General features: G+C 39.8%; 1 protein-coding gene across 36 annotated transcripts in view; it reads left to right on the top strand.

Annotated features, from left to right (window-relative positions):
• The window catches only part of ADGRL2 (adhesion G protein-coupled receptor L2), a 480081-nt gene that overhangs the window by 433291 nt on the left and 26876 nt on the right, over positions 1–19914 (top strand). For all 36 annotated transcript variants that reach the window (XM_038412994.2, XM_043490399.1, XM_043490406.1 and 33 more), the window contains 6 exons: positions 1126–1248; positions 1557–1762; positions 2849–3022; positions 4300–4509; positions 5517–5737; positions 7045–7111. In XM_038412994.2, coding sequence (XP_038268922.1) covers positions 1126–1248; positions 1557–1762; positions 2849–3022; positions 4300–4509; positions 5517–5737; positions 7045–7111 — 1001 coding nt within the window. The remainder of the gene's footprint in view (positions 1–1125; positions 1249–1556; positions 1763–2848; positions 3023–4299; positions 4510–5516; positions 5738–7044; positions 7112–19914) is intronic.

Below are 19914 nucleotides of genomic sequence, written 5' to 3'. Positions count from 1 at the left end.
CTGAGTGAAATACTGCCCCCACCTCCCCATTGAACTCAGTGGTAAAAGTTGCATTGACTTCAGTGACCCAGGATGTCGCAATTTATACTTATACTGAAGTAGAGTGACCAGATTTTATAGGGACCCGATTTTTGGGGCTTTTTCTTATATAGGCACCTATTACCCCCACTCCTGTCCTGATTTTTTACACTTGCTATCTGGTCACCCTATACTGAACTCATTAGTCAAATAAATAGTTCCATGCAAAAACCACTGTAGATCTGTCATGTTCTTGTATATTAACTGTTTTGTTGGTTATTGAAAGCATTTGTGTTCATCCTTCAGAATATGTAGGGGGAAAAATTGAAATCATTGTCAAATGTGATGTACAGGTGGGCATAAATGCCAGGTTTTAACACTGAGGCAAAGATATTTCCTGATAAGTGGACTGTCCTGAACTGAATAATTTTACCTATCAAAGAGCACCCAGCCTTGCAAGGTAATTCTATAAAACCTCAGTTCTGCACTATATAAGCCTGAATTAAAATGTAAAGAACTGATAGTAGCATTTAAATCTTTTTAAAATACTTGTTTGGCAGAATATAAAATGTCTTTCAACAACTCTTTAAGTTACATACAGAAAACAGATATTTGGGACTTTTCTAGACACAAATACAGAGATTCCACATAGCTATACTATTTAAATGCACGTAGCTATTTACAGTATTTTAGGATAGCCTTAATACTGCATAATTGCTATTAAAAACTATACACAGACACTAACAATTTATGCAATAGAGACACTCTGGGCTCCAAAAATTAAGCATTTCTTCAACCTAAGAGTTTACAATGTTTTAAAAGTGATGTCCTGTATGCACACAATAAAACAAGGTTTGTTATCATGTTTTCACCATTCAAGTGCTGTTACTTTGATAGTATGAACTAGGTTTAATTAAAGTTTAAAGAAACTAAGTCCACATAGTTGAAACATGCCAGCAAGCCTCTGTCTTGTAGAAGCAAACAAGGACAGCAGAATAAGGAGTTTTCAGAAAGTTATCACCTGCCACATTATAATCTGACCACAAAAAATGTTTTCTATTTTTTTTTCCCTCTCCTTCCCTGTTGGTTTGTGTTTGGTCCGACTAGTTCTGGAAGTTGCAGTGCTCAGTACAGAAGGCCAGGTGCAGGACTTGAAATTTCCTCAGGGTAGTGAAGGAGGCAATTTGATCCAACTCTCCGCAAACACAGTGAAACAGAACAGCAGGAATGGTAAGTTTGGGCACACAAACAATCTGACTCCTTTAATCTGTGCAAAATACACATTTAAAGCAATAGTAATTTAAATCTTACATTTCTGAATATGTTAATACATTGACTAGCAGAAGTAAAAATAGCTGTTCAGTGGCTCTTTCTTGTATGGAGTGTGTGTAAGTGTCTTTGGTTGGAATCCAAATCCTGCATAATGCATTCCTCTTTGCTGATGTTTTATTTTGCATTTAGACAATAGAGTATTCAGCACACATTGTACTCTTCACCTACAATTCCATGACATTATAATGGGAGTTTTCCTTTACTAGGATTAGCAAAATTGGTTTTCATCATTTACAAAAGTTTGGGACGGTTCCTCAGTACCGAAAATGCGACCATAAAGCTGGGTAGTGACTTCGTTGGTCGGAACAGTACCATTGCAGTGAACTCCCACGTCATTGCAGCCTCCATCAACAAGGAGTCCAGCCGTGTGTACCTGACTGATCCTGTGCTTTTTACCCTGGAACACATTGATGTGAGTTATGCTAATGAATTAATAGGAAGGTCATAAAATCAGCAAGAGAGAAGAGCAAAGCAGAAAAAAGCCCACCTTCCTTCCATTTGAATTTTAAATGTTGGACTAGGTCAGAGACACAAGTTTATTTAAGTCTATGAACATAAAATTAAATGAGCCTGGTTCAGTGATTATTAGAACTTAAGTGTATTCTTAATGAAAGTTAATTCAGTAATCAACATGAAAATGTAAATGACTCTCTAATTTGTTTCTAAGTGAAAATTAACTCTTACCTTAGCAGCAGGATAGAAAAATATTAATTGTTATGACTCTGCCTGTTTAATGTAGCAAAATTAAATGACACTTGGAGTACTTACTTTAATTCTGGGCCATCTTTGGGAAACCTTTACAAATTATTCAAATAGATTTATTCAACAGAGAACAGAGTTCTACAGACTCAGGTGCCTCAAAGTTTGCTGCCCATCTTCCTCATGACAGCTAAATCCGTGTTTCTTGTCACTGTGCTTTTTCACTCTGCTGTTTGAGTTGGGTTCTTCCTGTTCCCATGCCAAAAGAGTAGGCACAGTAAACTATCAGGACTGGCTCAGAAAAACGTGTAGCTTTTCCTCTTTTGTATCTACTTCAGCAGGTTCTCCTTGAAGTAGGCCTTGAGGAGCTAACCCTTTCCCGGTGCCTTTTATGTGCAACTTTGGTTTGCTCAAAAATGAGAATAGAAAAGGGTCAGTATTTTTAAATGGTCAGTTACAGGTGAAATCCTACAGAATAAATTCAGTTTTAATTTTGCAGAAAGAAAAAAAAAGGCTACAATGCACCATCAGTGCATAAAATCGTAAGAAGGAAATTGTAATTGTTTAAAATTGGGTCTACAGTAATTGAGATTACACATTAGAGTGTTTCGGACTATAAAGTCCCTTTTAAACTAGATGTCTGCCTTGTACAACATAGTCCACAACTTTGCTGATGAAAAACTTTATAGTCCGAAACATGCAAAGTTTAATCTAAATTACCTTTTACATATATTGAACAACTGTTATTGCCATCTTAGAGTGTAAAATCCTAATTTTATTTTATCTTTTTATCCCCCAGCCTGACAATTATTTCAATGCAAATTGCTCCTTCTGGAACTACTCAGAGAGGACTATGATGGGATATTGGTCCACTCAGGGGTGCAAGCTGATTGACACAAATAAAACTCATACATCTTGTGCTTGCAGCCACCTAACAAACTTTGCAATCCTTATGGCCCATAGGGAAATTGCGGTAAGTAATGATGCTTCTAGTCAGTATAGAGCAAATCTTTGAAGGTTTGGCTTTAATATGTAGAAGAAAGCAAAGGTCAGATACTTATCCAAATCTCAGACATATCTCTGAACATTTCCAACTTTCATGCATCACTTCCAAGCGCAGCTTCCTCTCCGTATGACCTTTCTCCCTCTTCCATAGAGCTGATCACAAGACGAGGGGGACATTTTTTTAATGTTTCTGTTTTTTGTCACAATCTTGTTTTTGTTGACATTTTTTGACCAGATGTGCTTTCCCAGGACTGGACAGGGTTTCTGGTCCCTCAATTCAACTTCTAACCCCATGCCTTTAACAAACTCCGAGATACAGTTGGATATGAATTGTGGAGAAATTTGTGTATTCTATGCCCTCCCTTAAACACAAGCTGCTATACTAATGATAAGGTCCAGCAGCCTCTTTACTGGGTTCTTCAAACTTCCCTGCACTATGGAGCTTTTCCATCTAGCTGCACACCAGGGTGCCTATGAGATCTCTAACATGTGACATTTGAACGGCTCTGGGACTTTGCCTGGACATTGTGCACTTTGGAGAGCGGCTGAATAGGGAAACCCAAGAGTGCCTGCAAATATAAACGTAGCAGCAGCATAGCCCAGCAAAGAAGCTGCCAGTGAGTTGCTGAATTATACAACCAATATATAAAATGAAACCAAGGAGAATGTCAGGGTTGACCCTGTGGCCAATGAAAGCAAGGACAATCTTCTGAACCAGTCTTTACCTGAAAATGAGGTTTGAGTTTGTGTTGTAAGTTGAAGGGTCAGATGAGTTACTCTGCTTTTTTTGTTCTAATTGATTTCTTCATGATGAATGTGCATATACTTCCATTCAGGCTTTTTGAATATAGAGTCTTAGGTTTGTAGGAAAAAAACAAGGTTTTCTCTTACAGACTATTATAAGAATTTTCTTCTGTATCTGCACATGTGTACAGCAATACATTCATGGTACAAGTCTCTTCCACAGAATTTTCTTCAAGCTTACAGGTCACCATGAAAAAAGTAAAAATATTATCTGATCTAGTTCAAATTTCTATCTCTGTGCACTCAGAGCTGTGTTTCTTGCACCCACACTAATCCTGAACAGCAGATAAGCCTGACATAAGATTAATAAAATACTCAGCACGTTTCTTCTGTCATCTATAAAATTCATCAGGAATTTTCTAGCTGTTACCTGTTTAAATGATCTTCTGTTTGTACTGATAAATGGCCATATTAATTTTCTCCATTCTTGATTATTTTCAGTACAAAGATGAAGTGCATGAGCTACTCCTTACTGTCATCACCTGGGTGGGAATTGTCATCTCCCTTGTATGCCTGGCCATCTGCATCTTCACATTCTGTTTCTTCCGTGGCCTGCAAAGTGATCGTAATACTATTCACAAGAATCTTTGTATCAACCTATTCATTGCAGAGTTCATTTTCCTAATAGGCATCGATAAAACAGAATACAAAGTAAGTCTGTGTGCATATTGATCTTGTTCTGTGAAAATGACTGTTTGAAATGGATGTGAATTTAAATATGACACCACTGCCAGGCTTTCAAGTCTCTGAATGTAACTGACGCAGAAAGGCCGGGATAAAAGGTGTTACAAAAGATTAAGATGGACATGTTCACAAATAATATTTTCAGGCATCAAAAATACCATTATAGCTTCTATTTCCCTCTTAAAGGGAAGTAGTGTTTTTTCCATTCAGAAGCATATGTTAATAAAGATAGGTGATTTAAAGGGTATTTGTCAAAGTGGTGCTGAAATTAAATGTTGATGTACCAGAAACATACGAACTTTCTACACCAAAACCTCTGAGTGTCTGATGCAACTTTTTGAAGCTTTGGTGAAATTCATCCCATCATTCAGAGCTCAGAGAGTGGCTTGGAATTTAATAATTTGGTAGAATTTCATCCAGCATTCATCTACACAGGAATGAATCTAAATTGGCTACTGATACAACAGCAGAACTTCCTAAAATAGTAAAAGCAAAGTTATTTTATATTAAAACAGATAGAAAATTCGGATGGCTGCATAAGAATTTTAAACAGAAGATATAAATAATACATGTAGAACCAATTGTTCTTTATTTATCTTCATGTACCAAATAGTCTGCAATATAAGTCTTGCAGCAGTGATAACATTTCAGTGCAAAAATTAAGGAATTGTTTTTAATGCTGTATATTCCTCTACAGTAAGGAATATTAATAAGTTGTTTCCATACATAAAGTACATAGTGCAATTGAGTATACTTTCTGCAGCTACTGTGGACATAATGCATTACTAACATTTCTGAATATTTAGCATGTTTCTGACTAGTGAAAACTACTCTGGACTTGTGAAGGGTCTCTAATAGAAATATATTCAGATACTACCTTCATAAGAAAATTGCATACTGTTTCATTTGCAGTGTATCGAATTAGCTAGGAAGGTTTTGGCAGTTTGTATTTTCATGTTTCTCTTTCTTTGCAGATTGCATGTCCAATATTTGCAGGCCTCTTACACTTTTTCTTCCTGGCAGCATTTGCCTGGATGTGCCTAGAAGGAGTGCAGCTCTATCTCATGTTAGTAGAAGTATTTGAAAGTGAATATTCTAGGAAGAAGTACTACTATGTAGCTGGCTACCTCTTCCCTGCCACAGTAGTTGGTGTCTCAGCAGCTATTGACTATAAGAGCTATGGAACAGAGAAAGCGTAAGTAATTGCAAGTGACCTGAGTGTTTTTCAAATGAATAATTTTTTTAAAGCCTGTTAGCTGTCAGAGTGTCCCTGACTGACTAAAATAGCATCTGAAAGCTTTATTGGTAAGAGAATGGCAATGCCATACACAAATTACAATCAAGTCTTTTGTAATTTTCTAGGTTCAGAGGATTTGTACTCTGGAGATGCAGATTCTAAATTATGGTCTTTCTTTTAACACAAAAGATTGACCTAAAACAAATTGAAAAAGTAAATAACTTTTTGGCCTCAAATGGATATTAAGTAAAAATTCTTCCGAACTTAAAGTGTCTGACAGGCTTAACCACCCAGTTTTAAGCTAATGCTTCATTAGATCTCTTTGTTCAGCTGGCCCTCTGGCTAACTCTCATTCTGAATTATGACAGTACAATATTCCAACCTATATGTTTTACTTTGATAATATTTTATCACAAGGGTAGAGCAGAATTAAAATTACCCATTGCCTTTTATTTATAAAAATACAGATATTTATAGAAAGTGACAGAAGGTAGACATGAAATGTTTCTGAGGATTTGAGTTGCTGGAGGCATGAATTTGCTTTCCAATGGCGTTTTACTTTGTCCGTTGATGAAATTAGTTACAGTATGGAAAGATATTGTTGACTTCTAGAAAGCTGCTTGATTTTGCTACTGATGAAAGACAAATAACAGAGATTCAGCAGGGGGCTGGGCTATATGAAAAATGAACCACTAAGTGAAGTCACCCGATAAGTTTATGCATCATTTACTTTAATATCATATGTGTTTTTTCTTACTATTCAACTCCCAGATGGGGTATTTTATTTATATCATACTGTTTTGCAGCAAAACATGACATCTGAACATTTTCTATCTTGCATTCTTCAAGAATGAGCACTTTGTTTATTATATAAAGTTAAAGGCATATTTTGAAACCTAGGAAAATAAAGCATTTACTGATGTCAGGTTTCATCAGTCCATAGCAAAAATTTTGAGTGAACCTAAAAAGAGAGAGAGAGGTTTTTAAAAAAAACAACAAAACACACATTTAGTTTTGGTATGTAAGGAGAAAACCAGAGCAGGTGATCAACAACCTTGTTAAAGAGAACCGAAGAAAACAGCCCTAGCTAAGGGGGGGAAATGGCCATGATTAAGATGGTACTGTTTGTTCACTATTGTTGGCTTATTGTCTATTCACAATGAAACACCTGTTCGAGGATTATTTAAAATGGGTTTTGCACTTTCCATCTTTACAACTCAGGAGCCAATGTAATCATTTAACTTTCATTGCCTTTTTCACCACAGTTGCTGGCTCCACGTAGATAACTATTTTATCTGGAGTTTCATTGGGCCTGTTACCTTCATTATTCTGGTAAGAGTGCTTTCTTCTCCCCCCTCCACCCACCCCTCTCTTTTCCTTCCCCTTTATGCTCATTTTACAAAAGCAACAGCGTTCTGAAGGTTGAGTAACATCAATCATTACAAACCCTACTCTCAGAGTTTTGTATGAAAATACTTACGGCAAATTTATGATGGGAACCAGGGACTGAAAAGAATGTTTAAAATATAGTTCTGACCAAATTATTAATGTTCAAAACTCAGTTCTTCACTTCCTCTTTGGGCCTTATTATTTTAATATTAAAGGTCTTATTGATATGGCAGTCATATGACAGATCAATACAGTACTAAATACAGATTACAAAAGGGCCATTATTATTACTTCCGTCTGTTGAGTCGGTTTTGTACATGTTCAGAAATTGTAACTAAGTATTTATCCAACAGACTGGAATGATTCAAACAGAAGTTCCAATCCTCTGGGTAAATAATTCAATCTAATAATTCTGCATACATATGCTCATGTGTGTGTATATTTGTAAGTGTTTGTTTCCCATATGTATATATATGTTATGTGTACTATGTATAAGCCATATGTATAAAACACACTTTTTTTTATATAAATAATAATGTGAAAACCCATGTGAGTCATTCCAATTGGTTGTGGAAAGTATTTTAATTATATATATAATTTATTTTTTTAATTAAAAATTGAGTGGTTAACTCATTCATTATCCATTCCTAGAATCATTCCAATCTTTACAATAGATTGAATATGGTTGTCTATTTAGCCAGGGGAAGATCTGCTGCAGTTATTTCAAACTCGTGGAAATAGAGATGTAAGAATTTGGAAGAAAAGTATATTCAAAATGAATTTAAAACTCAGCTTTATGGTTGTGTTGTCAGAGCTCTGAAAGGTACACCTGTGCTTGAGTGTGCACTGATATTTATTCTATAGGAACATAAGAGAGACTTCATAACTCTGATATTTTGGAATAGTGAAGTGGGTTTTATTAGTGTTTTTAGAAACCTACAGCAATTAAATACCAGATCCCATGCATTTATATCATGCCATGATTGTGACAAAAGCCAAGAAATTAAAGTTTCTGACACTCCCTTCACTAATTTGAGCTTTGTACTCTTGTATTATTTTTTTCAGCCTCGAGGCTGTTTGTTTGTTTGTCAGCCTCCATTTTTAAATTCCTGCCTTTTATTGATTTATACACTGAATTATTTAAGCACTTTTTGTGTATCTTATAATTTACACTGCCCCAAATTGTGAAAGAAAATTGGTGTATTTTGAATCTGTGAATTACAGTGAAAAGATGTGCCAGACAATCCAAGATAGGTAGGCTTGGAAGGATTTGATTTTTATTAAACGTTGGTAAAAGTCAATTTCACTGCACACACAGGGCAACCAAAAAAATATTTCCATTGATAATAATCAAAATTTATAGCTAGTCAAAGTAATAAAAATCTCAAGAACTAGGTTTAATTTAGGGGTATTCACTTTGTATATTTTGACACGTAATGTTGACAATCTGTGTTTTAAAATTTATAAAGCTTTAACTTCTTGAATTTCAATGCCTACTGTCTTTAAATAGTTATTGTCTGACCCACTCCATAATTTCCCACACCTGTAAACATTTAAATAGGTAAAAATTGAAAAAAATGCTTAAAAATAAACATCGATATTGGTGTCAAAATTATATTTTAAAAAAATTGAATTCTGCCAACCCTATAGATAGGTGATTAATCCTTTCTTGAGATATCATGCTAAAGTATTTCCAGATGTATGTATCTCGAGATGTACTCTTTGTTTATTAGAAGGCCACCTTGGTTAAACAACGGAGTTTTTTCAACCCATTGAGCAGGGACACTTAAGAAAGGACAAGTGCACAATGTGCAAATAGATGCTTCATTTTAAAGATACTGTCACAATGCTGTAAGGATCTGTTATGTAAAATTTCCTCTTCTTTTCTCAAATGTCAAAGTGTGTGTATGTATATGTGGGGAGAGAGAGAGAGAGAGAGATAATAATCTCCTTGAGGTATGAAGAATGTGGTCAGCTAAGCATGTAGTACAAAGTTTAGTCTATTTTAAAAGTTTAAAGTAAAGAAAATCCCTCCCACTTTGGAATTTGATTCAGAACTAAGCCTTCAACTATATTTAAAAGGCGTTTTTAATACAGTAGGTCATACTCTTCCAATAGGAGTAGTTGTACACAGTCCTTGCTTACAGACAGCCCCCCAACCTGAAGCAAATACTCACCAGCAACCACACACCACACAACAAAAACACTAACCCAGGAACCTATCCTTGCAACAAAGCTCGTTGCCAACTGTATCCACATATCTATTCTGGGGACACCATCATAGGGCCTAATCACATCAGCCACACTATCAGAGGCTCGTTCACCTGCACATCTACCAATGTGATATATGCCATCATGTGCCAGCAATGCCCCTCTGCCATGTACATTGGCCAAACTGGACAGTCTCTACGTAAAAGAATAAATGGACACAAATCAGACGTCAGGAATTATAACATTCAAAAACCAGTTGGAGAACACTTCAATCTCTCTGATCATTCTATTACAGACCTAAAATTGCAATTCTTTAACAAAAAAACCTCCAAAAACAGACTCCAGTGAGAAACTACAGAATTGCAATTAATTTGAAAACTGGACACCATTACATTAGGCTTGAATAAAGACTGGGAGTGGATGGGTCATTACACAAAGTAAAACTATTTCCCCATGTTTATTCCCCCTCCTCCACTCCCCACCCCACTGTTCCCCACACTTTCTTGTCAACTGCTGGAAATGGCCCACCTTGATTATCACTATAAAAGGTTTTGGGTTTTTTTTCCCTCTCCTACTGGTAATAGCTCACCTTACCTGATCACTCTTGTTACAGTGTGTATGGTAACACCCATTGTTTCATGTTCTTTGTGTATATAAAATCTCCTCACTGTATTTTCCATTTTGCATGCATCCAATGAAGTGAGCTGTAGCTCACGAAAACTTGTGCTCAAATAAATCCGTTAGTCTCTAAGGTGCCACAAGTACTCCTTTTCTTTTTGCGGATACAGACTAACAGGGCTGCTACTCTGAAACCTGTCATGATTGCTGTGATCTTTTAAAGAAAACTCTTCTAAGTCTGATGTCATGCAGTTCAGCTAGTCAGTGCTTTAGGGTCTGGTTATAAGTGTGTTTTGTTTGTTTTTGTTTAACATATTACTGTAAGCACTTTCTAGGTCACTTCTCTCTATTTTATATAACATTTCACTTGCAGAAGCTAGAAGGGGGCTTTGCTGAGGCCATTTATGTGTCCTCATAACCAGGTCAGAGTGAGAACAGAGGTGAAAGACATTTAAATTATATTGACCATGTACAGTCAGAGTCCACTATTATTTATCGGCCATGATATTATTATCCTCCAGCAAATCATTTAGACTAAGTGGCTAAAGGCCTTTGGGAGCAGTATTCCCAACTTCACAAATATGGAACAGCAGGTAGCAATCATAGTTCCTGGGAGTAATTCTTCTCCTGCAATTGCTTTGCCTTCTAATTGTCCAACTGAGAGAGAGAGAAAGAGAGAGGGAAATGAGTAATGGCTGAAAAATAATATCTCATGTGCAACGTAACCAAAGAAGAGCCATGTTTGTAGAGTAGGGTATTCATTATCAATGGTATGAAAGACTTTAATATTAGTAATCTTTTGAACATCTGTTACTAGTTTAAATTCTCTTTTATGATGTTTATTAATGAAATAATACGCATATTCTTCGACAATATTGTTTGCTGCTTTAATTTCAATTGCATTAAAATCTGTATACGACAATGTGAGGGTCTGTGAGGGAAAACTGCCTTCTGAGGAAGACAAAACTTTCAACTTTAGTATTTTCATAGACTGTCATGCCTATGGGCACCAGGGTCATTATATCTATGAGAAAAGACCATGTAAGTAATGAGCGGTAGGAAACCATTAGTATGTCTGAAATGGTTTAATGAAAGCTTGGATCATGACACATCAGGAGCTGTTCTCATTTGCATCTTTAATAATTAATACAGTTCAGTAAGAGTTCAGCTTGCACACTCATTTAGAAGCCTTCTTCAGAGAACACTTCTTTGGCTGCCAGTCCCAGAAAGAAATAGGCTTCTGCATGGCTAAGAGCAAAGATCTGGAGATACACAAACAGTTTTAGATACACAAACATTTGCCAGGTAACAAAAGCTCCAGGGAGGACAGAAAGGGTCAGAACATGTGCAGTTCAGCTAGGTTACTTCAGAGTGGTGTTTCTGTTCTTCTGTCTTATCATATCCATGTCAGCACTGCAGGCTGTGTGGAATGAATTTTAAACTGCTAAGCTCAGGCAGGCAGGATTCAATTGAGCAGGTTGATGGCTATAAAACAAACAGTATGCTCCCATAATCTGTGGTCAGAAAAGCCCGAATTATTTTGACTTCTGTATAGCTCCATGTTCATTCATACCATTAAGATGGATGAAGTTGGTTAGACTCTTGCTCAGCCAGGACTACTGGGGTATGATCCTCACAGATGGAGCTAATAAATTCGCCTAGTAAAGGTTATTTAAACAAAGATTCCGTAGATGTTTTATTTAATCAATACAGGAAAAATGCGTGGTCATTTTACTCATACTGAAATATGTTATTTCACTGGTATGTCTGGGTGTTTGTGTGTGTGTGTGTGTGTATATATATATATATACACACACACACATATACATACACATTATATGTTGTGACAAAGCTCTGTCTTGGCCTCCGTGGGTCCCGTATTTCCTGGCGGATTTCGCTAGACTGAGAGGCTCACTGTGACCCTCCACGTAACCCTCCTTTCTCTAGAGACAAGGGTCACAGTCTACTGAGCCATTTTCATCATAAGCCAGCGAGGGAGGTGAGGAGAAGTTATCCTTCCTTGCACAGTCTCTGTTGTCTCCCAGTCTCAGTGATTAATCAGGGGGCAAAGGTGGGGGAGGGGGGGGGAGACCGGGCCCACCTCTACTCTGGGCTCCAGCCCAGGGAGCTAATAGTATCAGCTATGGTAGCTGACCTTTTAGAAACATGACATATACAATTCCCTGGGCTACGTCCCCCACAGCAGCCCTCAATTCCTCAAGCTCCACTTCACCCTTAAGTCAGGGCCTCCTTCCTTGTGCCTGATATAGTGTGTACTACTCAGCCTCTCCATCCACGCAGCTTCTTCCCACTGCTCCTGACATGCACACCCACCTGACTAACTGGGAGGCTTTTAACTAGTTTCAGCCAGCACCTGATTGGCTTCAGGTGTCCCAATCAACCTAGCCTTCTCCCTGCCTTCTGGAAAGTTCTTAATTGGCCCCACGTGTCTTAATTGACCTGGAGCAGCTTCCATTTCACTTAACCTGGTACCAGGGATTTGTTTAGCCTGGAGCTAATATATCTATCTCCCACTACTCTTCCATAGCCATCTGGCCTTGCCCATCACAATGTATATAAATATATATTGTAGATGTGTGTTTTTATACTCACACACATGCTAACTATGGCAGCGAAAGACGTGATAAATGGAATTTGTCATATTCCTGACTTTCATTCTGCCACTTATCTATCTTTCTTAGAATTCCTAGTCTTTCAGACCTCTCTTCAGCTTATAACAATTTTTTTTAAATGCACTTGAGACAAAAATATTTCCCTCAAAATTAAACTGGTCTGATGTGCAGGACAGACAGTATTCAGTCCGGCATCATTTTAAGGTCCAGTGCCGTTTGATTTTGCAGGGTTAGAAACAAGACTTCTGTGTAATGGAGAGACTACCCAGCTTCCCCTAGGGTATTGAACTTGCTGCTTGCTCTGTAAAGTCTTCAGATATTAGATTTTAGAATGATGACATTTTTATAGATAGAGACTTTTTTGAAATGTTTGTGATAATTTTCTTCTTCCTCGATCTTATACATCAAATCAAATCAGTATCTTAGATGTCTGTATATGAATGCAAGAAGTATGGGGCATAAGCAGGAAGAACTCAAAATGGTAGTAAATAAACACAACTATGACATAGTTGGCATCACAGAGACCTGGTGGGATAATACACATGACTGGAATACTGGTATAGAAGGGTACATCTTGCTCAGGAAGGACCGGCAGGGAAAAAAGGGAGGCAGTGTTGCCTTATATATTAAAAATGTATACACTTGGACTGAGATTGAGGTGGAAATAGGAGACAGACTTGTTGAAAGTCTCTGGGTAAGGATAGAAGGGGTAAAAAACAAGTGTGATGTCATGGTAGGGGTCTACTACAGACCACCGAACCAGGAAAAAGAGGTAGATTAGGCTTTTTTTAAACAGCTAACAAAATCATCCAAAGCACAGGGCTTGGTGGTGATGGGGAACTTCAGCTACCCGGACATCTGTTGGGAAAATAACACAGCAGGGCACGGATTATCCAGTAAATTATTGGAATGTATTGGAGACCATTTTTTATTTCAGAAGGTGGGGACAGCTACGAGAGGAGAGGCTGTTCTAGATTTGATTCTGACAAATAGGGAGGAACTGGTTGAGCATTTGAAAGTAGAAGGCAGTTTGGGTGAAAGTGATCATGAAATGATAGAGTTCATGATTCTAAAGAATGGTAGGAGGGAGAACAGCAAAATAAAGACAATAGATTTCAAGAAGGCAGACTAGCAAACTAGTTGGTAGGTAAGATCCCTTGGGAAGCAAGTCTAAGGGGAAAAACAATAGAAGACAGTTGGCAGTTTTTCAAAGAGACATTATTAAGGGCACAAAAACAAACTATCCCACATAGGAAGTTGGCAAGAAACCACCCTGGCTTAACCAGGAGATCTTCAGTGATCTAAAAATCAAAAAGAGTCCTACAAAAATGGAAACTAGGTCAGATTACAAAGGATGAATATAAGCAATAATACAAGTATGTAGGGACAAAATTGGAAAGGCCAAGGCACAAAATGAGATCAAATTAGCTAAAGACATAAAGGGTAACAAGAAAACATTCTACAAATACATTAGAAGCAAGAGGAAGACCAAGGACAGGGTAGGCCCATTACTCAGTAAGGGGGAGTGTGGGGGGGTAATAACAGAAAATGTGGAAATGGCAGAGGAGGTTAATTACTTCTTTGTTTCCGTTTTCACCAAGAAGATTGGTGGTGATTGGACATCTAACATAGTGAATGCCGGTTAAAAAGAGGTAGGATCAGAAGAGGCTAAAATAACAAGATAGGGAAAGAACAAGATAAAAATTACTTGGAGAAATTAGATGTCTTTAAGTCACCAAGGCCTAATGAAATGCATCCTAGAATACTCAAGGGGCTGACTGAGGAGATATCTGAGCCATTAACGATTATCTTTGAGAAGTCATGGAAGATGGGAGAGATTCCAGAAGACTGGAAAAGGGCAGATATAGTGCCCATCTATAAAAAGGGAAATAAGGACAACCCAGGAAATTACAGACCAGTCAACTTAACTTCTGTACCCGGAAAGATAACGGAACAAATAATTAAGCAATCAGTTTGCAAACATCTAGAAGATAATAAGATGATAAGTAACAGTCAGCACGGATTTGTCAAAAACAAATCCTGTCAAACCAACCTGATAGCTTTCTTTGACAGGGTAACAAGCCTTGTGGATGTGGGGAAGTGGTAGACATGGTACATCTTGATTTTAGTAAAGCTTTTGATACTATCCCGCATGACCGTCTCATAAATAAACTAGGGAAATGCAACCTAGAGGGAGCTACTATAAGGTGGGTGCATAACTGGTTGGAAAACCATTCCCAAAGAGGAGTTATCAATGGTACACAGTCATGCTGGAAGGGCATAACGAGTGGGGTCCTGCAGGGATCAGGTCCAGTTCTGTTCAATATCTTCATCAATGATTTAGATAATGGCATACAGAGTACACTTATAAAGTTTGTGGATGATACCAAGCTGGGAGGGGTTGCAAGTGCTCTGGAGGACAGGTTAAAATTAAAAATGATCTGGATAAATTGGAGAAATGATCTGAAGTAAATAGGATGAAATTCAATAAAAACAAATACAAAGTACTCCACTTGGGAAGGAACAATCAGTTGCACACATACAAAATGGAAAATGACTGCCTAGGAAAGAGTACTGCGGAAACGGATCTGGGTGTCATAGTAGACCACAAGCTAAATATGAGTTGACTGTGTGATGCTTTTGCAAAAAAAAGCGAACATCATTCTGGGATGCATTAGCAGGAGTGTTGTAAGCAAGACACGGGAAGTAATTCTTCTCTACTCTGCTCTGATTAGGCCTCAACTGGAGTATTGTGTCCAGTTCTGGGCACCACATTTCAGGAAAGTTGTGGACAAACTGGAGAGAGTCCAGAGAAAAGAAACAAAAATGATTAAAGGTCTAGAAAACATGACCTATGAGGAAAGATGGAAAAAATTCGGTTTGTTTAGACTGGAAAAGGGAAGACAGAGAGGGGACATGACAACATTTTTCATGCATGTAAAAGGTTGTTACAAGGAGGAGGAAGAAATATTATTTTTCTTAACCTCTAAGGATAGGACAAGAAGCAATCACCTTAATTTGCTGCAAAGGAGCTTTAGGTTGGGCATTAGGAAAAACTTCCTAACAGTCAGGGTGGTTAAGCACTGGAATAAATTGCCTAAGGAGGTTGTGGAATTTCCATCATTGGAGATTATAAAGAGCAGGTTAGACAAACACCTGTCAGGAATGGGCTAGATAATTAGTCCTGCCAGTGGAGGGGACTGGACTGGATGACCTCTCAAGGTCACTTCCAGTTCTATGATTCTATATTTGGATTTATGATAAGACAGCCTGTCTTTACAGGTGGAGGAATTTTGTTCTAAAAAATAGTTCCTGTAAATTCTTTTACAGCTATATAAAATGTTTGTAGGAACACAGGAATTGCAATGCTAGATCAGACCAGTGGGCCATGTATCCCATGTCTCCCAGTGGCCAGTTATCATATGCTTTCAGAAGAAAGTGCAAAACATTTTAGTGGGCAATTATGGAATAACCTATCTGTGCTATGTAGTGATTTTACATTATAATTCTCTCAAATTTATCTGTGGACTGTCTCATTCATGTAAAGCAGAATTTTCAAACCTTGTTGGCTAGTTAGACTCCTAAATTCATATTTAGGCACTTAAAAAGAACTGGCCTGATTTTCAGAGGTGCTGACCCACTCAGCTCCCGGAGTTAGCCCAGTGTTGACTGTTTTTGAAAATCACCCCTATGTATGTATAGGTAATACAGCTAGAGATGAGCTAAGGAGGCAGTATTTAGACTTTGGTTTAGAATTGATATTTGAGGCCAAATCAGTATTAGGGTTTGGATTCTGATTTTAGGAATCCAAAATTTCATGAGACTTTACCTAAAATGGTGGAAGCCTTGTGAATTCAGTAGCTCTGCTAATCACAAGAAGATGCAAAATTTTGGTGACATCAGATGAACTTACACTTATTCGAGTACTGTTCCTGTGGGTGCTCTAGGTGACTGTGTGTCCTGGTGCTGTTGATCATAGATCTTCGATAGCAGTTCCTGGCTGGGACGCACCCACCCAGCTGTTGTCTCACGGCGTCGTTAAGGTCCGTTTTTGCGTGCGTGTCCTGCACCCCCTCAGTTCCTTCTTAACTGTTCTCAGCTGAAGACAGGACTCGGGGCAGTGCTGAACCTCTTCCCTGGTCACTGAAGGAAACAAGTAGAAATAGTTAGCTAGAAATATCCCAGTTCTTTCCCTTCCTTTAGAATAGTTATTCATTGTTCGTTAGTTTAAAAAAAAAACAAACTTTTTTTCTCTCACGTTCGTCTCCTGCTGAGACTTCCCCCCCCAGGCAATCATAGCTTCATGATGCCGGCGTCCCCTGGATTCAAAAAATGCGGCTCCTGCAATCAGTCTATGCCGCGGTCTGATGGACACACTGTGGGTGAAGTGTCTAGGTGAGACACATGTCCCTGCAAAGTGTGTCCATTGTAATAGCCTGAAAACCAGGGCTCGCTGTGACAGAGACAGGCGGCTGAAAATGGAGAAATCCCTGCAGCCATCAGCAGAGACAGGCACAAGTAAACCCTCTCCCTCACGGTCCTCTGCCAGGTTGGAACTGACCAGGAATGCGGCTTCACCCTCTCATGTGAAGAGGCAGGAAGCCCCAACCTCTCCACACAGAGACCTACAGAAACTAAAAAGGTCTCCAGCGAAGTTGTTTCCCCAGTGCTGATAGCACCAAGAACAGTCACAGCTGACCTCCCCACCACGTCAAACACGTGGGGCACAGAAACAAGGACTCAACCCCCCACAGCGGGCAGCTTTCCTCTGCACCAACCCTGCTGGCACCGCGAACGGACTCGGTACTGGCTGCGCGGTCCAGCCCGGCACCGACAAGACCGTCAGCAGTGAGACTGACAATAACTCCTGCTGCAGCCACACCATGCCCGGAGGGCACCTATAGATGCCCACCAACGCTAAATAGATATCGCTGCAGAAATTGGCTCACACTCAGAGACCCTCAGCACCGCAGCCCATGAAGCAGCAGCAATTCTTAAATCATGCTGACATCTCCTTGGCCCCAGAGCCTGACTCCCCTCTCCTAGGCACCGAGCGCTAACTCTTTGGTCAGCCACTCTCGCCACCTGACCTGGCCGCACTCACTGACAGTGAGAATGACATGTCGCAGCAGGCAGAGTTTTCCCTGCCTGACTTTCCTCCCCCTCCGGAGCCATACCTATTTCAAGGCATGGCACCCCACAAGAACCAGCCTCAATTTCCCTGTTTTTCCCCCCAGGGGCAGGGCCCCACTTTTCATACCCTATGCAGTGGCCACAGCGGTACCCTTGGTCTGCCCATGATGCCAGTCCTTCTTATGGACCCTCCACCAGACTGCAGACCCACTCTGCACCTCTATCTCCAGCTCCATCTACATCCAGAGTTCCTGAGCCCCCCACCTCAAAGAAGTGGGCTACAAATCTTTCCCTGTATCATCTGATCATAATTCTCTGTCAGCTGAAGATGAAGCTTTCATGCCACCACCACCACAGAACATGGACAATTTTAAGTAGTTCAGGAACTTTTTAAGAGAGTGGAAATTAGTCAGGACATTCCATTAGGAGGAGACACAACACAGACTCCTGAAAATCCTCCAACCCTTTGCGCCATCAAAGATTGCACTACCCATAAACGAGGCCCTACTGGAACCTGCTGACACTATATGGCAGACCCCTGCCTCCATCCTACCAACATGTAAAGGGCTGAACGTAAACATTATGTACCGGCTAAGGATGTAGACTTCTTATTTTCCCAGCCCAGCCCAGCCCAGCTCTCCTATGGTTGAGGCAGCTACCAACAGAACAAAGCAACCACAATACCGGCCCACTCCGCAAGATAAGGACCTCTGACGACTTGACCTCCTGGTTTACACCTTCTCCACTCTGCAATTCAGAATTGCAAATTCCTCCCCCTCCTCGCTAGCTATGACTATGACAATTACAACAAGTTATTTAAATTTACCTCCCATATCCCAGAGGACAGAAGATCAGATTTTAAATCAGTCCTCGTCAAAGATCAGCTGGTGTCTAGGACGGTGCTACAAGCATCCCTGGACATGGCAGACACAGCGGCCTGTACTACTGTCTGGCTGTCTGCACCTGGCATCCCTAAAGATCTGCAGACCAAAGTGGAGTACCTTCCCTTTCATAAGGATAAACTTCTCCTCCCCCTCCCCCCCAAAAAATAAACCCTGATGAAGTCCTTCACACTATGAAGGACTCCAGGGTCACCCTGCGCACACTGGGGATATAACTGTCTCCCTCCCCCCCGCCCCCACAGAAGGCAACGGTATCAACCTTATCAACAATATCACTGACCCCAGTTGAGACCATACGATAATGGGAAGAATTGCAACAGATCTCTTAGGGCAGACGAAACCAAGCGCAACCAACTACATCCCACTCATTGGGAAACAAACAGCAATTTTGAAGCCTTGTTTGGGGGTCTGCGTGACCATCCCTTGGCACTACCACTTACTTGCCCATTTGGCCACCATCTCCAGTTTTTCCACCATGTCTGGCAACAGGTCACACAGGACCACTGGGTCCTGGAAATAGTACAGTTGAGCTACTCCATCCCTTTCACTTCATGCCCACACACCCTTCCCCGTCCCTCTTCAGGGACCCCTCTGACAAGCACCTACTTCAAGCAAAGGTGACTCATCTTCTACAGCTCAGTGCAGTGGAACCTGTACCAGCATAACATCAGGGACAAGGGTTTTACTCTCACTATTTTCTGACCCAGAAGGAAGGCGGAGGATGGTGACCTGTACTAGACCTATGAAGACTGAAAAAATGTGTACGTGTACAGATATTAAAAGATGGTCACATTAGGCACAATAATACCCGCGCTGGAACAAGGGGAATGGTTCTCAGCCCCCGACCTACAGGATGCCTATTTTCAAATATCTATTCACCCAGCACACAGACGCTTTCTGCGATTCACAGTAGGGCACGAACACTTCCAATAGAGAGTGCTAGCGTTTGGAGTCTCCTCAGCACTGAGAGTGTTCTCTAAGACTCTTGCAGCAGTGGTGGCCCACCTATGCAAACACGGAATTATACTTTTCCCCTACCTAAAGGACTGCCTGATCAAAGGCAGTTCGTACGAGACATTAGAGGCCACTTGTTTTACCATCTCCCTCTTCCACAGTCTAGGCCTCCAAATAGACTTCCAAAAATCCCCCCTGATACACACACAGCAAATTGAGTTAATTGGGGCTCATCTGGACTCAGTTTTGACCAGAGCCTCACTCCCACACACCAGATTCCTTGCCATCACACACC

Source organism: Dermochelys coriacea, chromosome 8, assembly GCF_009764565.3.
Source record: "Dermochelys coriacea isolate rDerCor1 chromosome 8, rDerCor1.pri.v4, whole genome shotgun sequence".
Lineage (NCBI taxonomy): Eukaryota > Metazoa > Chordata > Testudines > Dermochelyidae > Dermochelys > Dermochelys coriacea.
Note: the sequence above shows the minus strand (reverse complement) of the source record. Positions and strands in the feature narration are given on the sequence as shown.